General features: G+C 40.9%; 1 protein-coding gene across 2 annotated transcripts in view; it reads right to left on the bottom strand.

Annotated features, from left to right (window-relative positions):
• GLRB (glycine receptor beta) overlaps positions 1–4,420 on the bottom strand; it is a 130,987-nt gene extending 126,567 nt beyond the window's left edge. Inside the window, exons 1-2 of one of the 2 annotated variants that reach the window (XM_062199449.1) lie at positions 4,291–4,420; positions 2,209–2,355 (exon numbers count right to left, since the gene is read on the bottom strand). In XM_062199449.1, coding sequence (XP_062055433.1) covers positions 2,209–2,330 — 122 coding nt within the window. In that variant the 5' untranslated portion in view covers positions 2,331–2,355; positions 4,291–4,420. Of the gene's footprint in view, positions 1–746; positions 849–2,208; positions 2,356–4,290 lie in introns of those variants that run through there. The other variant, XM_062199450.1, reaches the window with a different exon arrangement.
• Positions 4,421–22,192: the final 17,772 nt, after the last annotated feature.

Genomic DNA, 22,192 nt, shown 5'->3' on the forward strand with positions numbered 1-22,192 from the left:
TCTTCTGACCCAGCTCTCTGCTATGGCTTGGGATAGCAGTAGAAGATGGCAAAAGTCTGTGGGCCCCTGCACCCACGTGGGAGACCTGGAGGAGGCTCCTGGCTGCGGGCTTCGGATTTGCGCAGCTCCGGCCATTGCAGCCATCTGGGGAGTGAGCCAGAGGATGGAAGACCTTTCTCTGTCTCTACCTCTCTCTGTAACTCTTTCAAATAAATAAAATAAATCTTTAAAAAAAATGGGAATCCTGCATTCCTGTTCGCTACATGTTGTTTATGTATGCATGCACTCCCATTCCCTCATCAACTCTACCAAAAAAAAGTTTAAATAAATCAAAATATTACCTAATTGTAATACAAAAACTGTAACAGTGAAGAGTAGGGACCGTGGCATATTGTGGTTATTCCTAAACATGCCCCTACTGCATGTAGTTGATCCCCAACTGAGCGGATGGCCAAGGTGGAACACATGAATGTAGGCTGAGGTCATCGTGGTAGATACCCAGAAACTTGGGCCTGACATGAGTGTGCAACATCAGAATAAGCAAGGTTATTACAGGGTAAATCCAGGAGCTCTTCTTTAGTGTGGAACTTTATTTCACACTACAGTTCATGAGGATCATAGGACTGGCTCCAAATTTGTAGTCTCACAGTCATCCAAATACTCATTGCAAACTATCTATCCCAATATGTACCTTAATATCTCCTATAAAACAACTATACAACTTCTATAAAACTGTAAAAACCTACCTTTAAATAATGATGATGATGATGATGATGATGATGATGATGAAGGGATAGAATGTTATCTATATAAATATGATATTTAAGAAATCATAATTTAAAAATGACCTGCAATAAAAAATCAGTTTTAATTCTAGGTACTATATATTTTCCATTATTTCCTAAAATCATATTATACTTTGGGAAGGTTATTTGTTATATATACACAATTCTATTGCTGTATTATAATATTAGTTGTTTTTACTTACTAGGAATACCAATGTTTCCTTTAACAGAGTCCAAACCACAAAACTTTTTTTTGAGTTTGTGTTTGACTTTAGATTTTGTTTTTAATTTAATCACACCATTTTTGAGAAATATCCTAACATAAGCCCTTTACAAATACTGAAATAGAAAATTGATTTACCATGTGAATTTTATTCTACCATGCATCAATAATTCATACAAACCAACAGACCTTAAGATTGTAATTGAGCAATCTGATTTTTAATGCATATTCATTTGGAGGTATTCTGGTAAATCAATGTATGAACTGGTATTTGTTCAAAACCTGGACTCTAAGTATCTAGTAAAAATTACACCTTAGCGCGGCTGATGTTGTATCTTAGCAGGTGAAGCCACAGTCTTCAGTGCCAGCATCCCATATGGGCACAAGTTCTATTCTGGGCTGCTTCCTGCTGGTGGTCTGAGAAGACAGCAGAACACTACACTGCCCAACTGCTTGGGCCCCTGTACCCACACGGGAAACTGGGGTAGGCTCCTGGCTCCTGGCTTTGGAATGGCCCAGCTCTGGCCTTTGTGGGCATTTGGGGAGTGAACCAACAGATGGAAAACCGACCTCTCTGTGCCTCCCTGGATCTCTCTATAACTATGTCGTTCAAAGAAATAAATCTTAAAAAAAAAAATTACACCTTCAATGTGAAAAAAGAAGTGTAACTTTTTTCTTCTGTAAATGATGTACAAAAATTACATAAAGGTGGACGCAATGGGTTAAACTGCCACTTGGGACACCCGCACATCAGAGTCTCTGGTTGGAGTCCCAGCTACTCTGCTTCCAATCCATCTTCCTGCCAATATGCCTGGGAGGCATTTGGTCTCCTGCCCCCAGCGTGGGAGACTGTGATGGAGTTCCTGGCTCCTGGCTTGGTCCTGACCTTTCTGGTTGCTAAGGGCTGTGGGGAGTAAACCAGTTGATAAAAGAGTTCTCTCTGACTCCTCTCAGTTCATTATGCCTTTAAAATAAATAAATAAATCTCTTTGAAAATTACATAAATTCAAGACATGAGCATTACCGTCAACACTGAAAATTCATCACAATCTAAAGCTCTCTTGGTCCTATTTTCCATGATACAAATGGATACATATCCTGATATTAAAAGTTTTGCTGAGATTTATTTTAATGAATCACTTCACTTTTATAAAAATGTAACATTTCTGCATAAAAGAATATAAGACATGAAGCACATACGATGGGCACAGATACTGCTTCTTTTTCCCCTTTCCTTTCTTTGAAGACTTTTCCTTAGAATAGGCCTCTTCAACCCACAAGGAAATGAAAATAAACAATGTGATCGCCAATAACAACTTCATCTTGAACAGTTAAATTTCAGATCACCTGCAAGAGAACAAGAAATGGTTTACATTGATGAAGCAAATGATAACAATATAATTATCCCTTTACTGAGTATGATCATCACTACCCCAAAGCAAACGCATTTGTATATCAAATCCCATCTCTCAATCCTATATGCTAAGGTTATACTTCCTTCATCGAATATTTAACTTTCTCTCATCTAACAAAAATATTCTTTTTTTACATAGTAGCAAAATTTGGCTTAAATAAAGGTACACAAAACAAGGCTATCCCCAAGAGGTACAATAGGTTACTATTTAAAATTTCTGATTCTATTGTTACAAAAAATTGGAAATTGATATTGAATTGCACAGTATATCCACATATGTTTAGAAGAATATCAAGGAAGATGTTTAATACAGTGTTAAAATGATTATCTTGAGCTAGTACCTTTTAAGTACCTTTTAGTTTTTATTTTAAATCTCTATACTGTTTGACCCTTGCATGTACATTTTTAAAAAACAATAACAGAATTTTGCTTTAAAATGTTTATTTTTATTTATTTGAGAGGTACAATAACAGAAAGAGAGAAAGGGGGGGGGAGGTAGATTCATCTGCTGGTTCACGTCACCCTCTAAATGCCTGCAACAACTCCATCTAGGTCTCTCACATGGGTGGCAGGGACCCAAGCACATGAACCATGATCTTGCACAACAGCAGGAAGCTGGATCTGTAGTAGAGGGACTCAACCCAGCCTCTCCGGGATGAGTCCCAAGCAGCAACTTAACCCACCATGCCAAAACACTCACTCCTGCAAGTACCTTACAGGAAAAACTGTCCCAAGTTTTACAGAACCAAGAAAAAAAGTTTAGTACCAAAGTCTTCCATTCTCTAAATTTGCCATTTTTATTTATGCACATTAAATCTGCAAGCTACTTTGTACCCCCACAAAAGTGCTTGTTGATTTGGCTTGCAGCTTTCCCACTTAGGTGATACTAACCAGTTACCATCAAAAACATTACTCAAGAAATTCTAGGCAATGTTAGATAAAATAACACCAGCGAGGTCATACTCTTTTAAACAACCTTAGCTACATTCTAATACCATCATTCATATTTAAATGAGACTCGGGTTCTTGCCACAGAGGCCAATGTATTCCAAAAACCGTCAGGTATCTATTAAAACTGAAATGCAGAACTCTTCTGCGTCCTTTATGTCCCAACCTAAAATTGTTTCTTTCCTTGGTCTTTCTGCAAGCTAAAAGACCTGTCGTATTGCTCAACATTACCTACACTGCCATCTCACTCTGACAAACGTGCTTCTCTTATGTCACCTCCTATGTCACCCTCACCTCCCCCCCATAGAAATTGTTTTCCTTTTCTTACCGCTTCCCATTTATCCTTTGCACCCCCCCCCCCCCCCCAGACAAGCAACAAGGGCTTCCCCCTGGGTCCTTTAAACTGCCGGCATCCAGGGGCTTACTAGGCTCCCCTGGCCAACTCGCAGGGTCGGACGCCCCTCCTCCCCCTCCCACCTGCTTCCAGACAGCTTCGCCCCCAGCAGCAGGTGCTTCTCCCATCTTCACCTCCCCGCCCAAGGAAACCCCAGGGCCGTCGTAACGGTCCCCACGGAGGGGGCACGGGCGAAAGTCGGTGTCCACTCCGCCCCACTCTTCTTTCCGCGGCCACAGCTGCAGTGACTGGGGCATCTTCACCCACGACGCCAGGAGCGCTCGCTGCCACCGTCGCGGCCCCTACCGACCCCGGCCCTCTGCCCCCCTCCACCTCCTGGTCTTCCGGGCCAGGCCCGCAGCGGCCCCGCGCAGGGCCGCGCTCTGCCGCCGGCCCCGCACGCCGCAGTGCTCCCGGGTCTGACCCGCTGCTTCGGCAGGGGCGCTCCTCGCCGACCCCGGACCGCGCCGCCGCGGGGACCCTGCCTGCCTCCCGCTCCTCCCCTCCAGGGAGCCCCGGCCCTTACCGCGGGGGCGCGCCGCCCGCGGCCGCCAAGCGAGATGGCCGCGACTCCGGGCCGGGAGGCTGTGTCCGTGTCTCAGTGTGTGTGTGTGTGTGTGTGTGCGCGGCTCCCGGGGGGTGCAGCGGGCGCAGAGCCGGGGCAGCCGCGTCCCCGCCGCCCGCGCCACCGCCGGGGCTGACGCGCCTGCTCGGGCCGCGGAGCCTGCGCCGTGCGCGCCGCGGTCGGGGCCGCTGCGGGCACCGCGCGGGGGCCGGGGGCGGGAAGAGGCGTCCCGGGCCCGCGAGGACGGGCGTCGCGGGCCCTCGCGGGGATTGAGGGCGGAGGACATGCATCCCCCACCCCTCTTCAGGGGCCAGAAGGAGAAGGGGCCGGGGAGGTGGACGGTGTGGGCACGCAAAAGGGGAAAATGGTTCAAGGAGGTGCGGGCTCCTTAGCACCACCGCCAGCACCACCGAGCGGAGCGGATGCCCCTGCAGGGTTGTTGTGAGCTCATCCTGTGCCTAGCATCCCAGCATCTAGCAGTCTCAGAAGCTGGTTTCCAATCTCGACCAGCCTGACCTTTGCAAAAGTAAGCTGAAGCGACTCAACATCCCGAGACAGTCTAGTTACGCAGGCGACACAAGCAGATGTTCCAGAATGAGCATCTCTGTACATTCGACGGTGGCAACACACCCTTTCCTGGAATTACCCCCGTTTAGTTCGCTCCGCCAAGTTTTGTGTCCTCTGCTCCATGTTCTCGATGAAGCAGAAGCCCAGACATGTTGGGAGACCGCCAAAGGAATTTACCACAGACTTGAATCAGCGACCTCTCCGCATCCAAGCCAGGTGTCCCCTCTGCCTTCCCAGAGCAAATGGGCGCTGTCTTCAGTCTTGTTGAAGAAGGAGGTCTTAATTTACATAAAGTAGGTCTTTATTTACATAACTGGGTAACAGTTTTTCCCTTACCCCTTGAAAGTGTGCTGATTGATTTTTGATTGTGAAAGCTTTGTTCAGATGAACAGCACTCAAGATTGCATGATACACCTACACATGTGTCTGCCAATAAATTTCCCACCCATACATGTCAAAATGGGGAAGAGGAACATTTTTCATACATAAACCGATTCTATACGCTTCACAAAATATCCTGCTGCCTAACACAAGTGATCATTAACAAGTATGTTATTTATTTATTTATTTATTTATTTATGGAGACTCTATGTTTGGAGCCCAGCATTGAATCAGGATATGTCTTTTGATTTTAAATGTTTATAAAGGAGACTGTGCTAATAATGTAAATTATAAAAAGAAATAACCTTTGGAGAATAGGTCAAATAAAGGAGAGAATAATTACTTTGCATTGGAGTTTAGATGTTGAAGAAAACCTAAACCTACTCTTCAGGTAGTCAAGACAGCATTAGATTTTGGAATAATAGGATGTTCAGCATCCTGTAGTGAAATAGACTTATCTTTATGTATGAAATCTGACACATTTGAAAGAACTTCAATGCTAAAAATTCTCACAATTGGCTTACTCGCCCTCCCTTTAATGCCTCTAACCATACCTCCTAAAGCTACACACTGTAGAATTAGGTTATGCATAATAAAAGCATGTCCAACTGCTTAGATGGGCTTGTGGAATTTTCTGCCAAAGGTTGGGAAATACAGCGGGTGCTCTAAAGGGACCTGTTCTAGGACCGTGAAATAGTCAAGTTCAGAATTTTAAATATCTTTCTCTTTGAAGATGATCTGCATGCCTATATGTTTGATTGGTTTATGTTGGCAAAAGGAAACTTCTACATAATGGGGTGAAAGAATTTTCTCTAGTTCTATTAAGTGTTGATCTACTTTTCTCTGTTTTTTTCTCCATCCATGCTCACTTCCTCAGGAACTTGATTTAATTACCATATTGATAACTGCCAATCTTATTTCTCCAGAACAGATCTCTGTCCAGAGCTTTCCAACATTTCAACCTATGTACCGGATAAACATGTCACACTCAGTATGTCCAACACTGAACGTTTTCCTCCCTGAAACTGCTTGCTACTCACTCTTCTCAGATGGCAACTCCATTCCTACTGTTGCTGGATCAAAAGCTCTGAAGTTGTCCCTAAGCCCACATCTACTGTGGGGAAATCCTCTTTATTCTCGAATTATATCTAGAATCCAGCTACTTCTTACTATTTTTACTGCAACCAGCCTGGACTGAGCCACTGTCATCTCTAAATTGGATTAAAGCAAGAGAGTGCTGGCTATCTCCCCGCTTCTACCAGTGTCCTTCCCCATCCCTGAGTATTCCCAACACAGCAGCCAATAAGCATCATGTCAGATGTCTTTCCTCAGCTCCTATCCATCAGCGAGTCCCATTTCATCCGGTTTATAGACCAGACTGCTTACAATGGTATGCAAAATCCCAATTGTCTGCCTCTATTCCCCGTAACTCTGACTTCTCCCACATTCCCCTTTCTCCACCTGCTCCAGCCACACTGATCTTGCTCCTTCTCCATCATTCCAGTACCAGGCATGGTCCCCAGTTAGGTCATTCTCCAGTTGTCGCACCTGCCTGAAGTGCTTCCCCACCAGCCAGCCACATGTCTAATCCCTGACATCTTCAATTTCTTTGCTCAGCTATGACTCTCTCATTGAGAGTACAAATTCCCTTGTCTAAGGATTTCTGATCGCTTTTTACGTGATTCAGCTTTTCTTTCTTTTTCATAGTCCCCACTGCCTATTAATATATTACACAAAATACTTACACATCCGTTGTTTCTGTTCCCTTGCTAAAATGTAAGTTCAGTGAAGGCAGGGAGTTTAATCTGTTGTCCACTGATGTTACCCAAACACATGGAACAGTTTTGAATGTATGGGTTTTTGTCTAATTGTGTGACTTCTTGAATTCATGTTTCCTTCTCAGCAAAATGAAAGCAATATATAGTTTTTAGGATTGTTCTCAATTATTTGGCATATAGAAGGGGAATTACAAATAATTAGCTCTTCTTTTTTGGTTGACTCTATGATAGATTTTTGACTCATGGGGCTCTGTGATACATTTTTTCCTGATTTTTTTTGTTGTTGTTGTTTCTTTCATTACTTCTTTTGTGTAGGCCTATCTCAAAACTCTCAGTAGGAACAGAATTCCTATACAAACAGACCTGGATTATATTATATTAATTGTATTTTACTTGACATAAGACCTAAACACAACCCTAAATGCCTGTGTTAGATTAGGAAGAAGAAACAATAGAACAAGAGAGATTATACCCAGCAAACCATTTGTTCATATGACAACACAGAAGTCACTCTTGCCACTGCCAAAATAGCTTTACCAGGTAAGTCTTAGATATGTTAGTTTCTTCCTTATTGTTTCTCTACAAGAGTCTAGGTTTTCCTTTAATTATAGCCAGAATTATTAATAATCATTCCTGAGTCTTTTTCATCGAAACTTCAGGGCATTTATCACTAGAGTTATTGGACGTTTTCAAGAAAGGTGTAACTAGTTATAGATGTATTTTCCCCAAATTGTCATCTTGAAAACTTTTTAAAGCTAGAAGCTAGAAATACAAATATAAGGAGACAGTCACATCAGAAGATGGTGAGAGTGATGGTCCCATTTTCAAGCTGTTTGTTACATCCTATTTGTGAATTTTAAAGGCATCAATATTTACCATTAGAAATTTATGAGTAGTCAGCTTATTAAAATAATATAGTATTTGATAACCCTAGTCATGATAGCCTTAAAATATTCTAAAACCTTATTTTTCAAACTGACTTTTAAATAAGAATAACCACTTTATATCAGTGATTTACTAACTGCAAAAAATTGTCTTTCATATTATGCTTTTAAAAACTTTGGGATTTTTTCAAGTTATTTTCATGCCCATATATTTGATGAGAAATCTGCAGCTCACTAAACAAGGATTATTTGTCAAAGGCAATAGAGCTGGAAGAGGGGGGAATAGGGTTATTTCTTCCTAATGTCCTATTGTGACTCCAGTTCCACTTCCACATGGGTGGGGGATAGCAGCATTTCGGCTTAGACATGCTTGCACAGAATTCTGGCTGCAGATTAGCAAACTCAAGTCAGAGAGGCAGCTCTGGGCCAAGATTCAGGCTCTCTCTAACCAACTCTAGGTGGATTTTAAGGATTAAATAATTTTTAAATCATGGTTTCACTTTAACTTTTTTCTATTCAAACTAAAAAACATAACAGCAAAAATTGCTCATCATTTTTAATCAAGCGTATAATGTGTTATTCTTCAGATATCATTTAAAATAAATTACCTCCTCAAGAACTCTCTGGGGACAATACCATTCATGTGATGATTTATAGATGAATTCTCAGAGGCTTCTCCTACTCTTTCCAAATTCACTTTGTAGGTAATTTATTGAGAAAGATATGTACCTAAACATGTCTGATTTTGGAAATTGGGCCCATTAAAATATTTTGTGTGTGACTGCAAAATGTATATCCAGTAAGCTCTCATGATATCCTGACTAACAATAATATTCAACCATAATACCACGTTAATTGTAGTGGTATAAGAATGCAAAAAGAAAAAAACATAAATAAGATCTTATTTATGGATTTGAGCACCGTATTCGTTTCACCTAGCTGAGGAAAGATTTCAGAACAGGTAAACGTCTCTCCTTCGTGTCTATCAATCTGTCGCTAGCACTTACTCCTATGGGAAAGGACTGCTTGTGGTTGGAGGAATATAATCTTAAAATAGATATCATGAGTATAACATTTTGTCACAATATTCAGAGCAATAGCACCTGCATGCTATGATGTAAGTTTTAGATACATTAGACATATGTTGTAAGTCCTTAGCCAAAAACAAGAAAATATTGTCCTTTCGTAAAAATGACATCTATCATTACTGTGTTTCAAGAATGTGCCTTAGAAACAAATAAGCCTGTTCATTTGGTGTTATCAAGACTAGTCCCATATGAATTATATAAAAATCACACATTTTATCCCAAACTATTCACTAAGAAAACTATTACTAAGCAACTCTCATCTACAAATAAGTTTTTTTTTTTTTTGAGTTTTTTTCCTAATTTTGAGATAATCCTGTGGTTTTCCACTCAGCCAGGTCTGCTCAAAGCCAAGCATTCCTCTGACACAAGAATGACAGTTATTGTGGCTGGAGCAAGGAACAGGTAACGCAGGCCCACAAATCTTCCAGTCAAGCGGAATCTCTTCCAAAAGCAGTTTTTTTACCATCTGAGCAAAGCCGTAGCTGCCTCTTCTGACAAACTTTGTGTCTGTGTCAGCTTTGCTGCAGAGTCGGGAGGAGATCCTGCTCTCCCTGCCCAGCCAAGATTCCATGACAACATGTCCTCTTCTTGCAGTACCCAGAGCAGGTATGATCTTGGTGTAATAAGCAATCTAAAAAAATAGATCTTTTAGAGACTTATTAACAATATCAGTCTGGATTGTTGTATCTCCTTCTTTCAAAACCTAGGTAAACAATTACTATCAGAGATGTATTATCTAGTGATCATGTTAAGAATCTGTCCGTGTTTTCTATCAGTCAAGGTAGATCGACCAAAGGCTCCCTACATGCAGAGTATTGTTTCTAAATATTTCTTTGTGTGAAACCTCTCATATTTACCACGCTTCAGCTGCATTTATAGTTTATGCAACTGGCATTAGAGGTGATGAATAAGAACCAGCACTCCAGTTTAGTAACTTTTTAGAATGAGCAACTAAATTGACAGCAGTCCTGCATATACTAAAAATAAGTTATAGAAAGAAAACCATGGCATTTATCAAATTATCAGTGTTTGAAACTAAAACTTTAAAATTAGGCTCATGAAGCAAGCTTCTATCATGTCATCATCATACAGTAGGGGATTTTTAAGGTAGTGATAACCTCTCCTTGTCCACAAGTTCTTTTTCCATGGTGGTTACTCATCAAATGCAGTCTCAATAGTTTAATGGGGGAATTCCAAATATAAATAATCCATAAGTTTTAAATTGTATGCCATTCTCCTTAGGATGATGAAACCTGTCTCATCCTGCTTGTTTCACCCAGAACATGCACTATCCATTGTCCAGTGTATGCACATGCTGTATATTCTATTCTCACATTAGTCACTTTGTAGCCATCTGAGCCATCAAATCTGTTGTTGAGGTATTGGAGGGCTTGTGCATTAACAATGTCCCCAAATCACAAGAGTAGTGTCACTGGCAATGTGAAAATGCCAAATACAGGCCCGGAAGTGTTTCTTGTAAGTGGAAAGTTTAAAGTTATTCACTTCAAAAGGGAAGAATAAAAGCATATACTAAGTGTTCTAAGACCAATAGTGCTGAGAGGGAAACTTCTATATGTGATCTCGAGAGGGAGGAAAAAGAAATTTGTGCCAGTTTGACTGGCACACTTCAAGCTGCAAAAATTATGATCACAGTGGGTGGTAAGTGCTTAGTTAAGAAAGAAAAGTCATAAAACTTGTGAACAGAGACGTAAACAGAAAACATGTCCCAATTAATGGCAATACGTTGTACCAAAAAGTGTTGAGCCTATACAATGACTTATTGTGATTGTTATTAATCTCTTACTGTTCCTAACTTACAAATTAAGCTTTATCCTAGGTCTGCATGTGATAAAAAAGAACAGAGTGTAGATAGGGTTCTGACTTATCTGTGTATTCAGGTATCCACTGGGCATCTGGGAAGGCATTCCACAGGTAAGAAGGAACTATTGTATATAAAACTTTAAAAATGGAAATCAAAGCAGGGTACCAAAGGGAAAATAAAATTGGTCAAATTGATAGGTAGAGATACAAAGCAAGATGAATGGATCTGCTGTAATTAATTTAACTAAATTAACATCAGACATTTTCAGTATCATATATAGGTCATTCAGTGTCAAGATGTCCCCAAGCAGCATGGAATTTATAATTAATACAAACCGATAATCCCAAATGAAAGTCTTTTAATCCTCAGGCAAAATAGTTAATTATATCTTTGATAAAAGCCCTTCCCTTATTATTGTATTCTATTTGTCTTACTTATGAATTTGAATAAATTCAAATAAGTTTCCCATATTTTCTTTTGTAAATTAATGAAACCAAGGTTCTTGATATTGAAAGTGTATAAACGCAGAAATAATAAAGGCCTAGAACAATACAATCTGGCAAAACTATTCAAAATAAAAAAATATTTATTAAGAATAAAATGATACCACATATCTCAGTTTTATACTATACTTCTTTTAAAAGAAACTATTTTGAGTATCTGCTATGTGTCATATTTTATGTAATCACTTGTAATATAAAAACCAGTAGTGGGGCCGGCACTTTGGCTCACTTGGTTAATCCTTTGCCTGCAGCGCCAGCATCCCATATGGGTGCCAGGTTCTAGTCCCGGTTGCTCCTCTTCCAGTCCAGCTGTCTGCTGTGGCCCAGGAAGGCAGTAGAGGATGGCCCAAGTGCTTGGGTGCCTGCACCCGGGTGGGAGTCCAGGAAGATGCACCTGGCTCCTGGCTTCGGATAAACATAGCTCTGGCTGTAGAGGCCATTTGTGGGGTGAACCAATGGAAGGAAGATCTTTCTCTCTGTCTCTCTCTCTCACTAACTCTATCTGTGAAATAAAATATAACAGTAGTAAATAGAACCTACTGTAGTGTGATCCAAAGCAAGGGAAACAGTGTGTCAGGGTTATTTTGTAGGTGAGCAGAGAGCACTGTGGGAGCACATAATCCAGCTGGGGAAATCCTGAAGTTTTCTCAGATCCCTGTTAAAAATAGGAGTGGGAATAAGAGAGGGAGGAGGTGTGCAGTTCAACAGATGCTCACTTGGACTTACCCCTAATGGCCGAGCTAGAAAAGTGCCAGGGGATTCCAATTCAATCCCATCAAGGTGGCATGTACCAATGCCATCTTACTAGTTAAAGTGATCTGTTTCAGTTCATAATGGATCATAAAGATAGGATTAAGTGTCAAAGGGGTCACATAAACAAGATTAGTGTCTGCTAATACTAACTGATAGAATTAAAAAGGAGAGAATGATCCAACGTGAGAAGCAGGATACACAGCAGACTCATAGAATGGCAAATGCCCTAAACAGCACTCTGGCCTCAAAATCAACCCTTAAGGCATATACATTACATTCTTTTTTACTCTGCATATAAGTTACAGCAAATCAGGGAAAACATGACGTTTGTCTTTTTGGAACTGGCTTATTTCACTAAGCATAATGGTCTGCAGTTCCACCAATTTTGTTGCAAAAGACAGGATTTCATTTTTATAGCTGAGTAGTATTCCATCATGTATATTTACAATAATTTCTTTATCCAACCATCAGTTGATTGATATCCTTACTTAGCTATTGTGAGTTTAGCTGCTATAAACATGGGGGTACAGATAACTTTTTCATATGCTGATTACATTTCCTTTGGGTAAATTCCCATGAGTGGAATGGATGGGTTATATAATAAATCTATTTTCAAATTTCTTATTTATTTATTTGAAAGAGTTACAGAGAGAGGTAGATATGGAGAGAGAGAGGTCTTTCCTCTGCTGGTTCACTCCCCAGATCGCTGCAATGGACAGAGCTGAGCAGTTCCAAAGCCAGGAGCCAGGAGCTTCTTCTGGGTCTCCCACATTGGATGCAGATGAACTATCCTTCGCTGCTTTCCCTGACTCATTAGCAGGGAGCTGAATCAGAAGTGGACTAACCAGGACTTGAACTGCCACCCATATGGGATGCCAGTGCTGTGGGACAGGGCTTTAACCTACTGCACCACAGTACTGGCCCCTATTTTCAATTTCCGAGGAATCTCCATAATGTCTTCCTCAATGGTGTGAGTTCACATTCCCACCAAAAGTGTTTTAGGATGCATTTTTCCCCACATTCTTACCGGCATTTGTTATTTTTTGACTCTTGGCTGATAGCCATTCTAACTGGGGTGAGGTGAAACCTCATTGTGGTTTTTGTTTGCACTGATGGCTAGCACTCCTGAGCATCTTTTCACATGTCTGTTGGCCATTTGTATTTCATCCTTTGAAAAATGCCTATTCCTATCCTCAGCCCATTTCTTAGAAAGGTATAGTTTAATTATCTTTGCTTTTGTTTTGATGTGTTATCAAAATATGCAAATTTGCAAAATGATTCTTTCTTTATCATCATTATGTTTGGGGTAGTATTAATTCCAAGGGAATATGCACAATAGATTTGAGTTAATTGCTTCCATTTGAAAATCAAGACAAGATGTCTCAAGCAGATGCCGAATCAGGTAGAGCGGTATTGATGGAAAAGCAAAAAGCAATAGTGGCTTTAATTATTTGTTTGAAAAATTTATTTATTTATTTATTTATTTATTTGAAAGGAAAAGTTACAGAGAGAGAGAAGGAGACAGAGACACACACAGAGAGAAAGAAACAGAGACATAGAGAGAGAGGGCAAGATCCTCTACTGGCTGGTTCACGCCCCAGATGGCCACAATGGCTGGAGCTGGGCCCATCTGAAGCCAGGAGCCAGGAGCTCCTGTGTGTTGGGGGGCGGCGGGGAGTGGGTGTGTGTTTTCTGGAGTTGGGTTGCAGAATGTGTGGTTGTGGTCAAAGGGTAAAGTTTAGGGCATAGTGGCAGGAGGAGGCACTTTCATGAGAAAATAGCCATGTAAAGGTCCTCTCTCACAACGCTGTTCTGCAAGGGACAGCTTTTTATGCAATGTGTTTCACAATCGTGCAAGACCAGGCCCTCTGATGGAGAACCTGCATGAGGAAGCTGGATGATAGCATCTCATGCCACAGCACTTATGAAGGAACGGTTCCTATTTGCTCTATGACCACAGCCTGGGAATAGTGTAATGTTCTTAATAGCCATATTTCCCTAAGAAAAGGACTGTGGCAAGAGAGGAGGAAGCCAGGAGGAAAATACAACTCACTGCTCCACTTCATGAGGAACTTACAAACCTGGCAGATTCGGGGCTAGCCACTCAAATCGTGGGCTACAGCTTGCCAGACCATTGTCTACTAGCCAGCTGGGGACAAATACATTTTCACCATCTGTGTAAGACACTCCCCAGATCGAGTAAGGAAGTAAAATGAATCCTAACAATGTTACAGGAAGACATGTCAAAGGAGTTACCAAAGAACAACGAAGCATTTTTAAAATTTCAAAGCAACAGCAACACGTTTGTACGTAAGAAAGGGTTACTAGGGAAAGTAAAAGCAATAGATTGATAAAAACAAATCATCGAATCAGGAAATCAAACATCAGCTTCCTTTCAAGGAGAAGATACAGGCTGAAATCGCAATGAGAGTAGGGCAACAATGGACCGAAATCCTCCTGTCTGCTTCCTCGGAGGACAGTAGGAATCACATCAGAGGATAAAAATAGTTAGATGACTAGAGATGTTTTAAATAAATGATAACTTTTTAAAAGCCAGTTAAAATGAAATATAATTCTAGAAGTATTAAATGAAGTCCTCTCAAAAGTCTATGTATAGTGCCAAACGCTAGATAGGGAACCTCTAGTTTCAGCTCCAAAGTATAAGGGTTTAGAAATGGTCACTCCTGTCCTTACAAGGAAAGGTTGGACAAAACGAAAACCAATGGAGCTTTTCAAGACCCCGCTGAGAACTAAATTTGCAGTGCAAACCTTCACCCAGAAATCTGGAGAGACAGGAAAACCCAGATTCTCATAGCTGAAAGTGACTTGCCTGAAATAGAAGCCACTAGTCTTCAACTGGTGAGGACACTTTGATGGCAGATTTGACTGGTACTGGAGACCAAGTGTGCACTAACCCAAGAGTGTAATAGCCCAGGGGGCTGCAGTCTCAGGAGGCTCCATTCTTCATGGAATTTACATCCCTGAACCCCACCAGGTTCTCCTGGTGAAAAATGGAGAAAGATCCTCCTGGCCTCACAAGAGGAGAGAAAGAGTGACCACTGTGAAATGTACCCAGAGCATTCTCCATGGACAAAGAGCTATTCTCTGGGGAAAAGCCTTGCCTGAACCTTGTCCCAGAGCTGTTGTGGAAGGCCATTCATTCCTGTGATTCCAGCACTGCCAGGCTCTCCGTGAAAGCTGAGAGGGGGAGCTATGCAAAGAGAAACACTTGTGCAGTGGAGGATGGCCCAAGTGTTTGGGCCCTGCACCCGTATGGGAGACCAGGAGGAGGCACCTGGCTCCTGGCTTCGGATCAGCGTAGCTCCAGCCATAGCAGCCATTTAGGGGGTGAACCAACAGAAGGAAGACCTTTCTCTGCCTTTCTCTCTCTCTCACTGTCTAACTCTATCTGTCAAATAAATAAATTAAAAAAAAAAAAACAGAAATGAGGGTCCTTGGAATTTAACCATGTCTGTGTAGACTTTTTGATATTATTAACTGAAGAAATTTTATTGTCCTTTAAAGAATTTCTAAAAAGGGTTTATTTTATTTATTTGAAAAGCAGAGTTCTTGTTGGGGCAGTGAGAAAAAGAGAGAGCCTCCATCCTCCAGTTCACTCCCCACATGGTTATAAACTATGTGCTTGGCACTCCATCTGAGTCTCCCACGTGGATAGCAGGGGCCCTAGTACTTGGGCCATGTTCTGCTGCTTTCCCAGGAGCAATAGCAGGGAGCTGGATTGCAAGTGGAGCAGCTGGACTCGAACTAGTGCTCATGTGTGATTCCAGTGTCCCAGGTGGCAGTGTAATGCACTGCGCCACAACGCCAATCCCTAAAGAACTTATTTTAAAATTGGGAAATATGGACTGACATAGTGCGGCAGTGGGTCAAGCTGTGGCTCGCAATGCCAGGATCCCATATCAGAGTGCCAGGTTGGTCTCAGCTGCTCTACTTCTGATCCAGTCTCCTACCCATGGTAAGGCAACAGAAGGTGGCCCAAATACTTGGGCCCTGACACCCATGTGGGAGACCAGGATATAATTTCTGGCTCCTCACTACAGCCTGGCCCAGAGCTGGCTGTTGTGGCCATTTGAGGAGGGAGCCAGGAGATGGAAAATCTCTCTATATATACCTATCTCTGTCTCTCCCCCTTTCTCTCTGCCACTCTGTCTTTGAAAGAAATAAGTAAATGAATAATTTTAGTGGAAACAAAAATAAATCAGATGAAGCCATATTAGGACAGGATTGTGAACTGAATCCTGGAAATTTTCCAATGAAAGTCACAAAAATTGCCCTAGTTGATGACACCATGTCATGGTGTGGACATACTCTCTGATGAAGCTTTCCAGGGCATTTTTCTGCAGAAATTTTGTTGAAGGTTTTCAAAACAATTTCCTTTCTTTTTTAATTTATTTTACAGGTAGAGAGATAGAGTTATAGACAGTGAGAGAGAGAGACAGAGAGAAAGGTCTTTCTTCCATTGGTTCATTCCCCAAATGGCCACTATGGCCGGTGCTGCACCAATCCGAAGCTAGGAGCCAGGTGCTTCTTCCTGGTCTCCCATGCAGGTGCAGGGGCCCAACAACCTGGGCCATCCTCCACTTCCTTCCCGGGCCACAGCAGAGAGCTGGACTGGAAGAGGAGCAACCAGGACTAGAACCCGGTGCCCATATGGGAAGCCAGTGCTGCAGGCAGAGGATTAACCAAGTGAGCCACGGTGCTGGCCCCTTCAAAACAATTTTCTAAGAAGCAAATATTTTCATTTTTTGAGTCTCCAGAAAGTCAGCAAGCAAAACACGTTGACCATCACAAAATAATCAGTTGATATAACTTTTGCTCTTTGTGTTCCATTTTTGCTTGGTTTGGACCACTTCTACCTCTTGGTAGCCATGGCTTTGATTGTGCTTTGTCTTCAGAATTGTACTGGGAATACTGTATTTCAAATCCTGCTAAAATTCATTGAAGTAATTATTTATGAACTGGATCCCAGATGTTTAAAATTTCCATTGCAAGCTCTGTTCTTTACTGCTGTTGACCTGGGTGCAACAATTTTGGCACCAATTTAGCACTGAGTTTCTCACCTTCATTTTTGAGTCAGAACTGTGGACATTGAAACCTTTGAGATGTCTGGTTCAGGTTATTGTTTCTGCTGATAAGTGTTGATCTGTTGTAATTAGGACATGAGCAAGATTAATATTTTCCTCTAAGGTTGAGATAGACAGTCTGCCGCTTTAGACTTCCTCTTAACATCATCTTTTCCCTTCTTAAAATAATTCATCAATTTGTAAAGTGTTGGATTTTTTCAGGCATCATCTCCAACCCCTTTTAGTAAAGTATCGATGATTTTACCATTCTTCACCCATCCATCAAAATTTGACGTTTCCTGTTGCTTCAATTTTAGCAGAATTCATGTTCCTCTGGTTAGGGCTCTTTTTCAATCTTACTTCTTGTTCTCCTTAAAGCCTCTAACTACATCCTGTGCACATAGGCTAAAACAAACTAGTTAGAGTTTATTTTGGTCCAAACAATACATGAAATCTAGACATAGAGTTTTTATAATTCACATATCCATGAACTTTTTAAAGACTTCTCATATAGAAGTAAAAAGGAAAATAAATACAAAAATATTTGAAATAAACAAAGTATGCAAATCAAGTAAATGACTTCTGATCAGGAACATACTCTTAATAGTAAAGAGAAGAGAAAGAGAAAAGATAAAGAATACATTTAGATGGAATAGGATGGCATTCAGGGTGACAGATCCATAGCCAAAATTGACTCAGGAAGACATAGAAACACAAAAGATCAATATCCATAGAATAAATTAAAAAGGAAATTGGATTTTATACCAAAAGTGTTGTCAAGCATTTTTCTGTAAAAGGCCAGATAATAAATATTAGAGATGTTGCTGGCAATGCTATCTGTGCTGCAAATACTTGGGTCTGGTGTAGCAGCCTGAAAACAGCCATGGGTAATTCTGGGGTGTGACTGTCTTCCAAAAAGCATGTGACAGATTGGAATGGGTCTGAGGTTCTAGGTGACCCACCCCTGTCTAATGTCGACTCAGCTCATTGCCACTGTATTCTAAAATCCCCCTGGATTTTCAAAGGAAAGGCTAGAGTAACATTTGCCAAAATGTACTTACCAGGATGGTTGTTCTGTAGGGCCCACCAATGAGAAACTCACCTGCGATATAAACAGTGAAGCTTGGAGAAAGCAGTGATTGTTCACAGTAAGCTGCAGGCAGTCCCTCAGTTCTTGTGACTGGCTGTCTTGTTTGCCAAATCCCAGGATTCTGTGAATAAGCCCATTTGGCTCTCTCATCAAGCTACATCCTGTACCTTAGACACTTCCAGTAAAAATATTTTGGCCTCCATTTTCTATTCCTTTATTTTCTTTATTAATTTGTTTAAAACTCAAGGAAAGAAGAATGGTGCCATTGGAGGGAACACTTCACCATACTAACAAGTGTTTTTATCTGATGTTCAGGAACAGATGATAATTATGAGAAATAGAAGGGGTGGATAGTAAATTCAAGATAATGCACATTGCAAAAAAATCTATGCATAGATTTCAAAAATTTCTGCACCAAATAAACTTATCTTTTAATTCTATTTTCCATAAATTTTTCAAGTACCCTCATGTAACATGAGAAAGTTGTATTTACCATAAGTATTTTAAAATAAGTACTGTATTTTAAAGAACAGAAAGTTTTCAATGTGTATAAAATGACAAAATCGAGTTTAAAAATTTCAATTTACAAAATCAACAACAAAGCTCAGCAGTTAAATCCAAAACAAATAAGATGTACATCAACAAAACTTTAAAATTAGTTTATTGAAGAATGTAAATAAATAAAGAATCAAACCATATTCCTAAATGGGAATTAACTGAAAACTATGAAGATATTTGACATTTTCTAAAGTAAACTATAGTCAATGAAGTTCTCAAACAAACAAACAAGATCCTTTGCAGAAGTCACGTTTATTCTTAAAGACATATGGAAGAGAAAGGCATAAATATGCATAAAATAATGCTTTAACTGTTTTTCAAACCATTATGTAGGGACTTTTTAACCTCCAAACAATTGAAATTTAGTGTCACATGAATTCTTTGTTGTCGAAACTTGACTGTGCACTATAGATTGGTTAGTGGCATTCTTGCTTCTACCAGCTAAAGAGTGAGATCCGTTGCCCCAGTATGACAATCATAAATGTTTTCAAATATGGCAAATTTTCCTGGGGCAATAAAGAAGGAATTACCCATGGTTCAAGTCACTACGTTATAGATAAATAGATCAATGAAACAGGATGGAGGGTCCAGAAATAGTTTCACGTCCATATGCGAATTTAATTTCACGTCTATATGAGAATTTAGTTAGTGATAAAAGATAGTGTCTCAAGTAAACATGGAAAGGATGGGCCAATCAATAAATGACCTTGGCAGAGCCTGCATTGTGGCCCAACAGGTAAAACCATCACCTGCACTGCTGGCATTCCATATGGTCTCCAGTTCGTGTCCTGGCTGCTTCATTCCCTACCCAACTCTCTGCTAATGCATCTGCGAAGCAGTAAGAGTTGGCCCAAGTGTTGGATCCTTGCACCCACGTGGGAGACCAGAAGAAGCTCCTGGCTCCTGGTTTTGGTCTGGCCCAGCCTTGGCCATTGAGGCCATTTGAGGACTGAGCCAGAGGATGAAAGAGCTCTGTCTTTTCATCTCTCTCTCTCTCTCTCTGTCTCTAACTCTTTCAAATAAATAAAAGTAATTTTTAAAGAATTTAAAAAATTAATGATCTTGGAATAATCAACTTCAGATTTTCAGAAAAAAAAAATGTTAGATCACTTTTAACACCAGCACCAAAATAAACCCCATTTGGAACAAGACCTTAACTGTTAAAACAAACGAAAAATGAATTTTAAAAAAATTTACATTCTCAAACTTGCAGAGGGAGAAAGTGTGCTATGAAAGTGATACTGCCCCAAAGGAAGGAATAGTACTCAAGTCTCAATTTAGATGTGATCACAGAGAATAGAAGACAAGGAATAACTTTCAAGAAGGCCGAGCAAAGAACCCCAAATTGCAATGGACAAAATGTCTGTTTCTGAGCAGATTCAAGGATTCCTCAAGAAAGTTCTGCAGTCAGGGGAGGGAGACAGCTGCCAATGCAGTCTGCCAGAATTTCCACATTGGGAGAAATGGTCATTTGCTGGGGATTTCCTAATTTTCCTTTTTCTAAATGAAAGTGTTCATTGGGACATTCCACTGCCATCTATTGTGAATTTATGCATGAGGTCATGGTGAGGTAGGAGAAAGTAGATAACTTGTTTTTTTAAGTTCAAGGGCAACAAGACTACAAGGAGCCACATCTGAACTTCATGGAGAGATAGCACATTACCCAGACATCTGTGCACTTTGAATTTGAAGGCATTTTGTTGCCTCCCCTGGGGAGAAAACGGGTGAATCTGGATTGTGGCAGTTTAGCAAACCACAAAAATCTGAAACTTCTCTTCCTTTCACCATGTCAGGTTAATTTGCACCACGGCAGGCATTTTGTGTGAGGTTTTGAGGGCGACATGCAGTAACAGTCTTATTCTTTCTTCACTCAGAAGGTCCACTCCGATGATCCAGCACTGCTCCAGCCTACACATGTGACTGTCAACAGGCTCGCATGTTGGTGGGGAAGCAGGCATCCAGCAGTGTCTTCATCCCCTACTTCAGTTTCACATTCTGGGGCCAGGTGTATGTGTGTGTGTGTGTGTGTGTGGGTGGGTGTGTATGTGTGTAGCTCCATGACTAAGGCCTCCACCCTCTCCTACAAGTCAACCATAATATCTAAGTTGGTGAGCTGGTGGTGGTAGGAGGCCAATAACGTCCAGCTTGTCCACTTGGGTATAAGTTTTCTCTCTTCTACTTGATGCCCATCTTTCTTTCCCTGCTAGCTGCCCTGCTAACTTCAGGCCAAGCATTAGATGCCCAAGTGGTAGCTGCATATGAGGGAACTTCAAGAAGTTCTTGGAGGGGCTGGCAGCAGATTAAGCTGCCTCTTGTGATGCCGGCATCTCCTACAGGAGCACAGGGTTGAGTCCCCGCCAGTCCACTTCTGAACCAGTTTCCTGCTCAGGTACTTGGGAAAGCAGAGGAAGATATTCCAAATCCTTCGGTCCCTGACACTCACATGGGAGACTTTGTTGGAGTTCCAGGCTCCTGGCTTCAACCTGCCCAGCCCTGGTTTTTGTGGCCATTTGGGGAATGGACCAGCAGATGGAAGATCTTTTTCCTTCTGTCTCTTTCTCTCTCTCTCTGCCATTCTGCCTTTCAAAAAAATAAATAAATAAATTTTTTAAAAGTTCATGGAGAATACATTAAAATATATGTTTTTTTGGTGCAAAACATTTGAAATATGTGCATTTTCCCCTCATAATACACATTTCCATGAATTTTTGAAGACATGTCATGTAAAGATAATAAAAATATAATAAATATAATTAAATAAATAAGAATAAATAATAAAATAAAAATGAATAAATAATAAATAAAATATAATAAATATAATAAAATCACATGTTTTAAAACATTACCTGCAGTTCTGTTCTTCCAGTTAAAGCCTGCCCAATTCGAAGGTTAGCATTTTCTGTATTTAGAATACTAGGGGCAAAGCAATGGAAGAAAGTACAAGTGTTTGAGCTCCTGCTTGCCATATGGTAGACCTGGATGAAGTTCCTGGTTCCTGGCTTTGGATGGACCCAGCTCCAGCCATTGCAGCCATCTCGGGGAGTGATCCATCAGATGGAAGATCTCTTTCTCTCTCATTCTGACTTTCAAAACAAATTAAAAAATTCCTTTAAAAAATGAATAGTAGAGGCATCTTTGGTGGCCAAAGAGCAGACTGGCAGGTGAACCCCCCCCCCAAATCTATGCCTTCTTTCTGGGTAATAGCTGGTGTATAGCTGCCAGCCTTACTGGAGCTTGTCTCAGAAGAAAAAGAGAAAGGAGAGAGAGCACGGAGGGAAGGAGAGCCTCTCAGAAAGGAAGGGAGCTCCCATGTAACAGGACAGCTGGGGAACACGGCTGTTTGTGTTGGTGGAAG

Source organism: Lepus europaeus, chromosome 8 (assembly GCF_033115175.1).
Source record: "Lepus europaeus isolate LE1 chromosome 8, mLepTim1.pri, whole genome shotgun sequence".
NCBI lineage: Eukaryota > Metazoa > Chordata > Mammalia > Lagomorpha > Leporidae > Lepus > Lepus europaeus.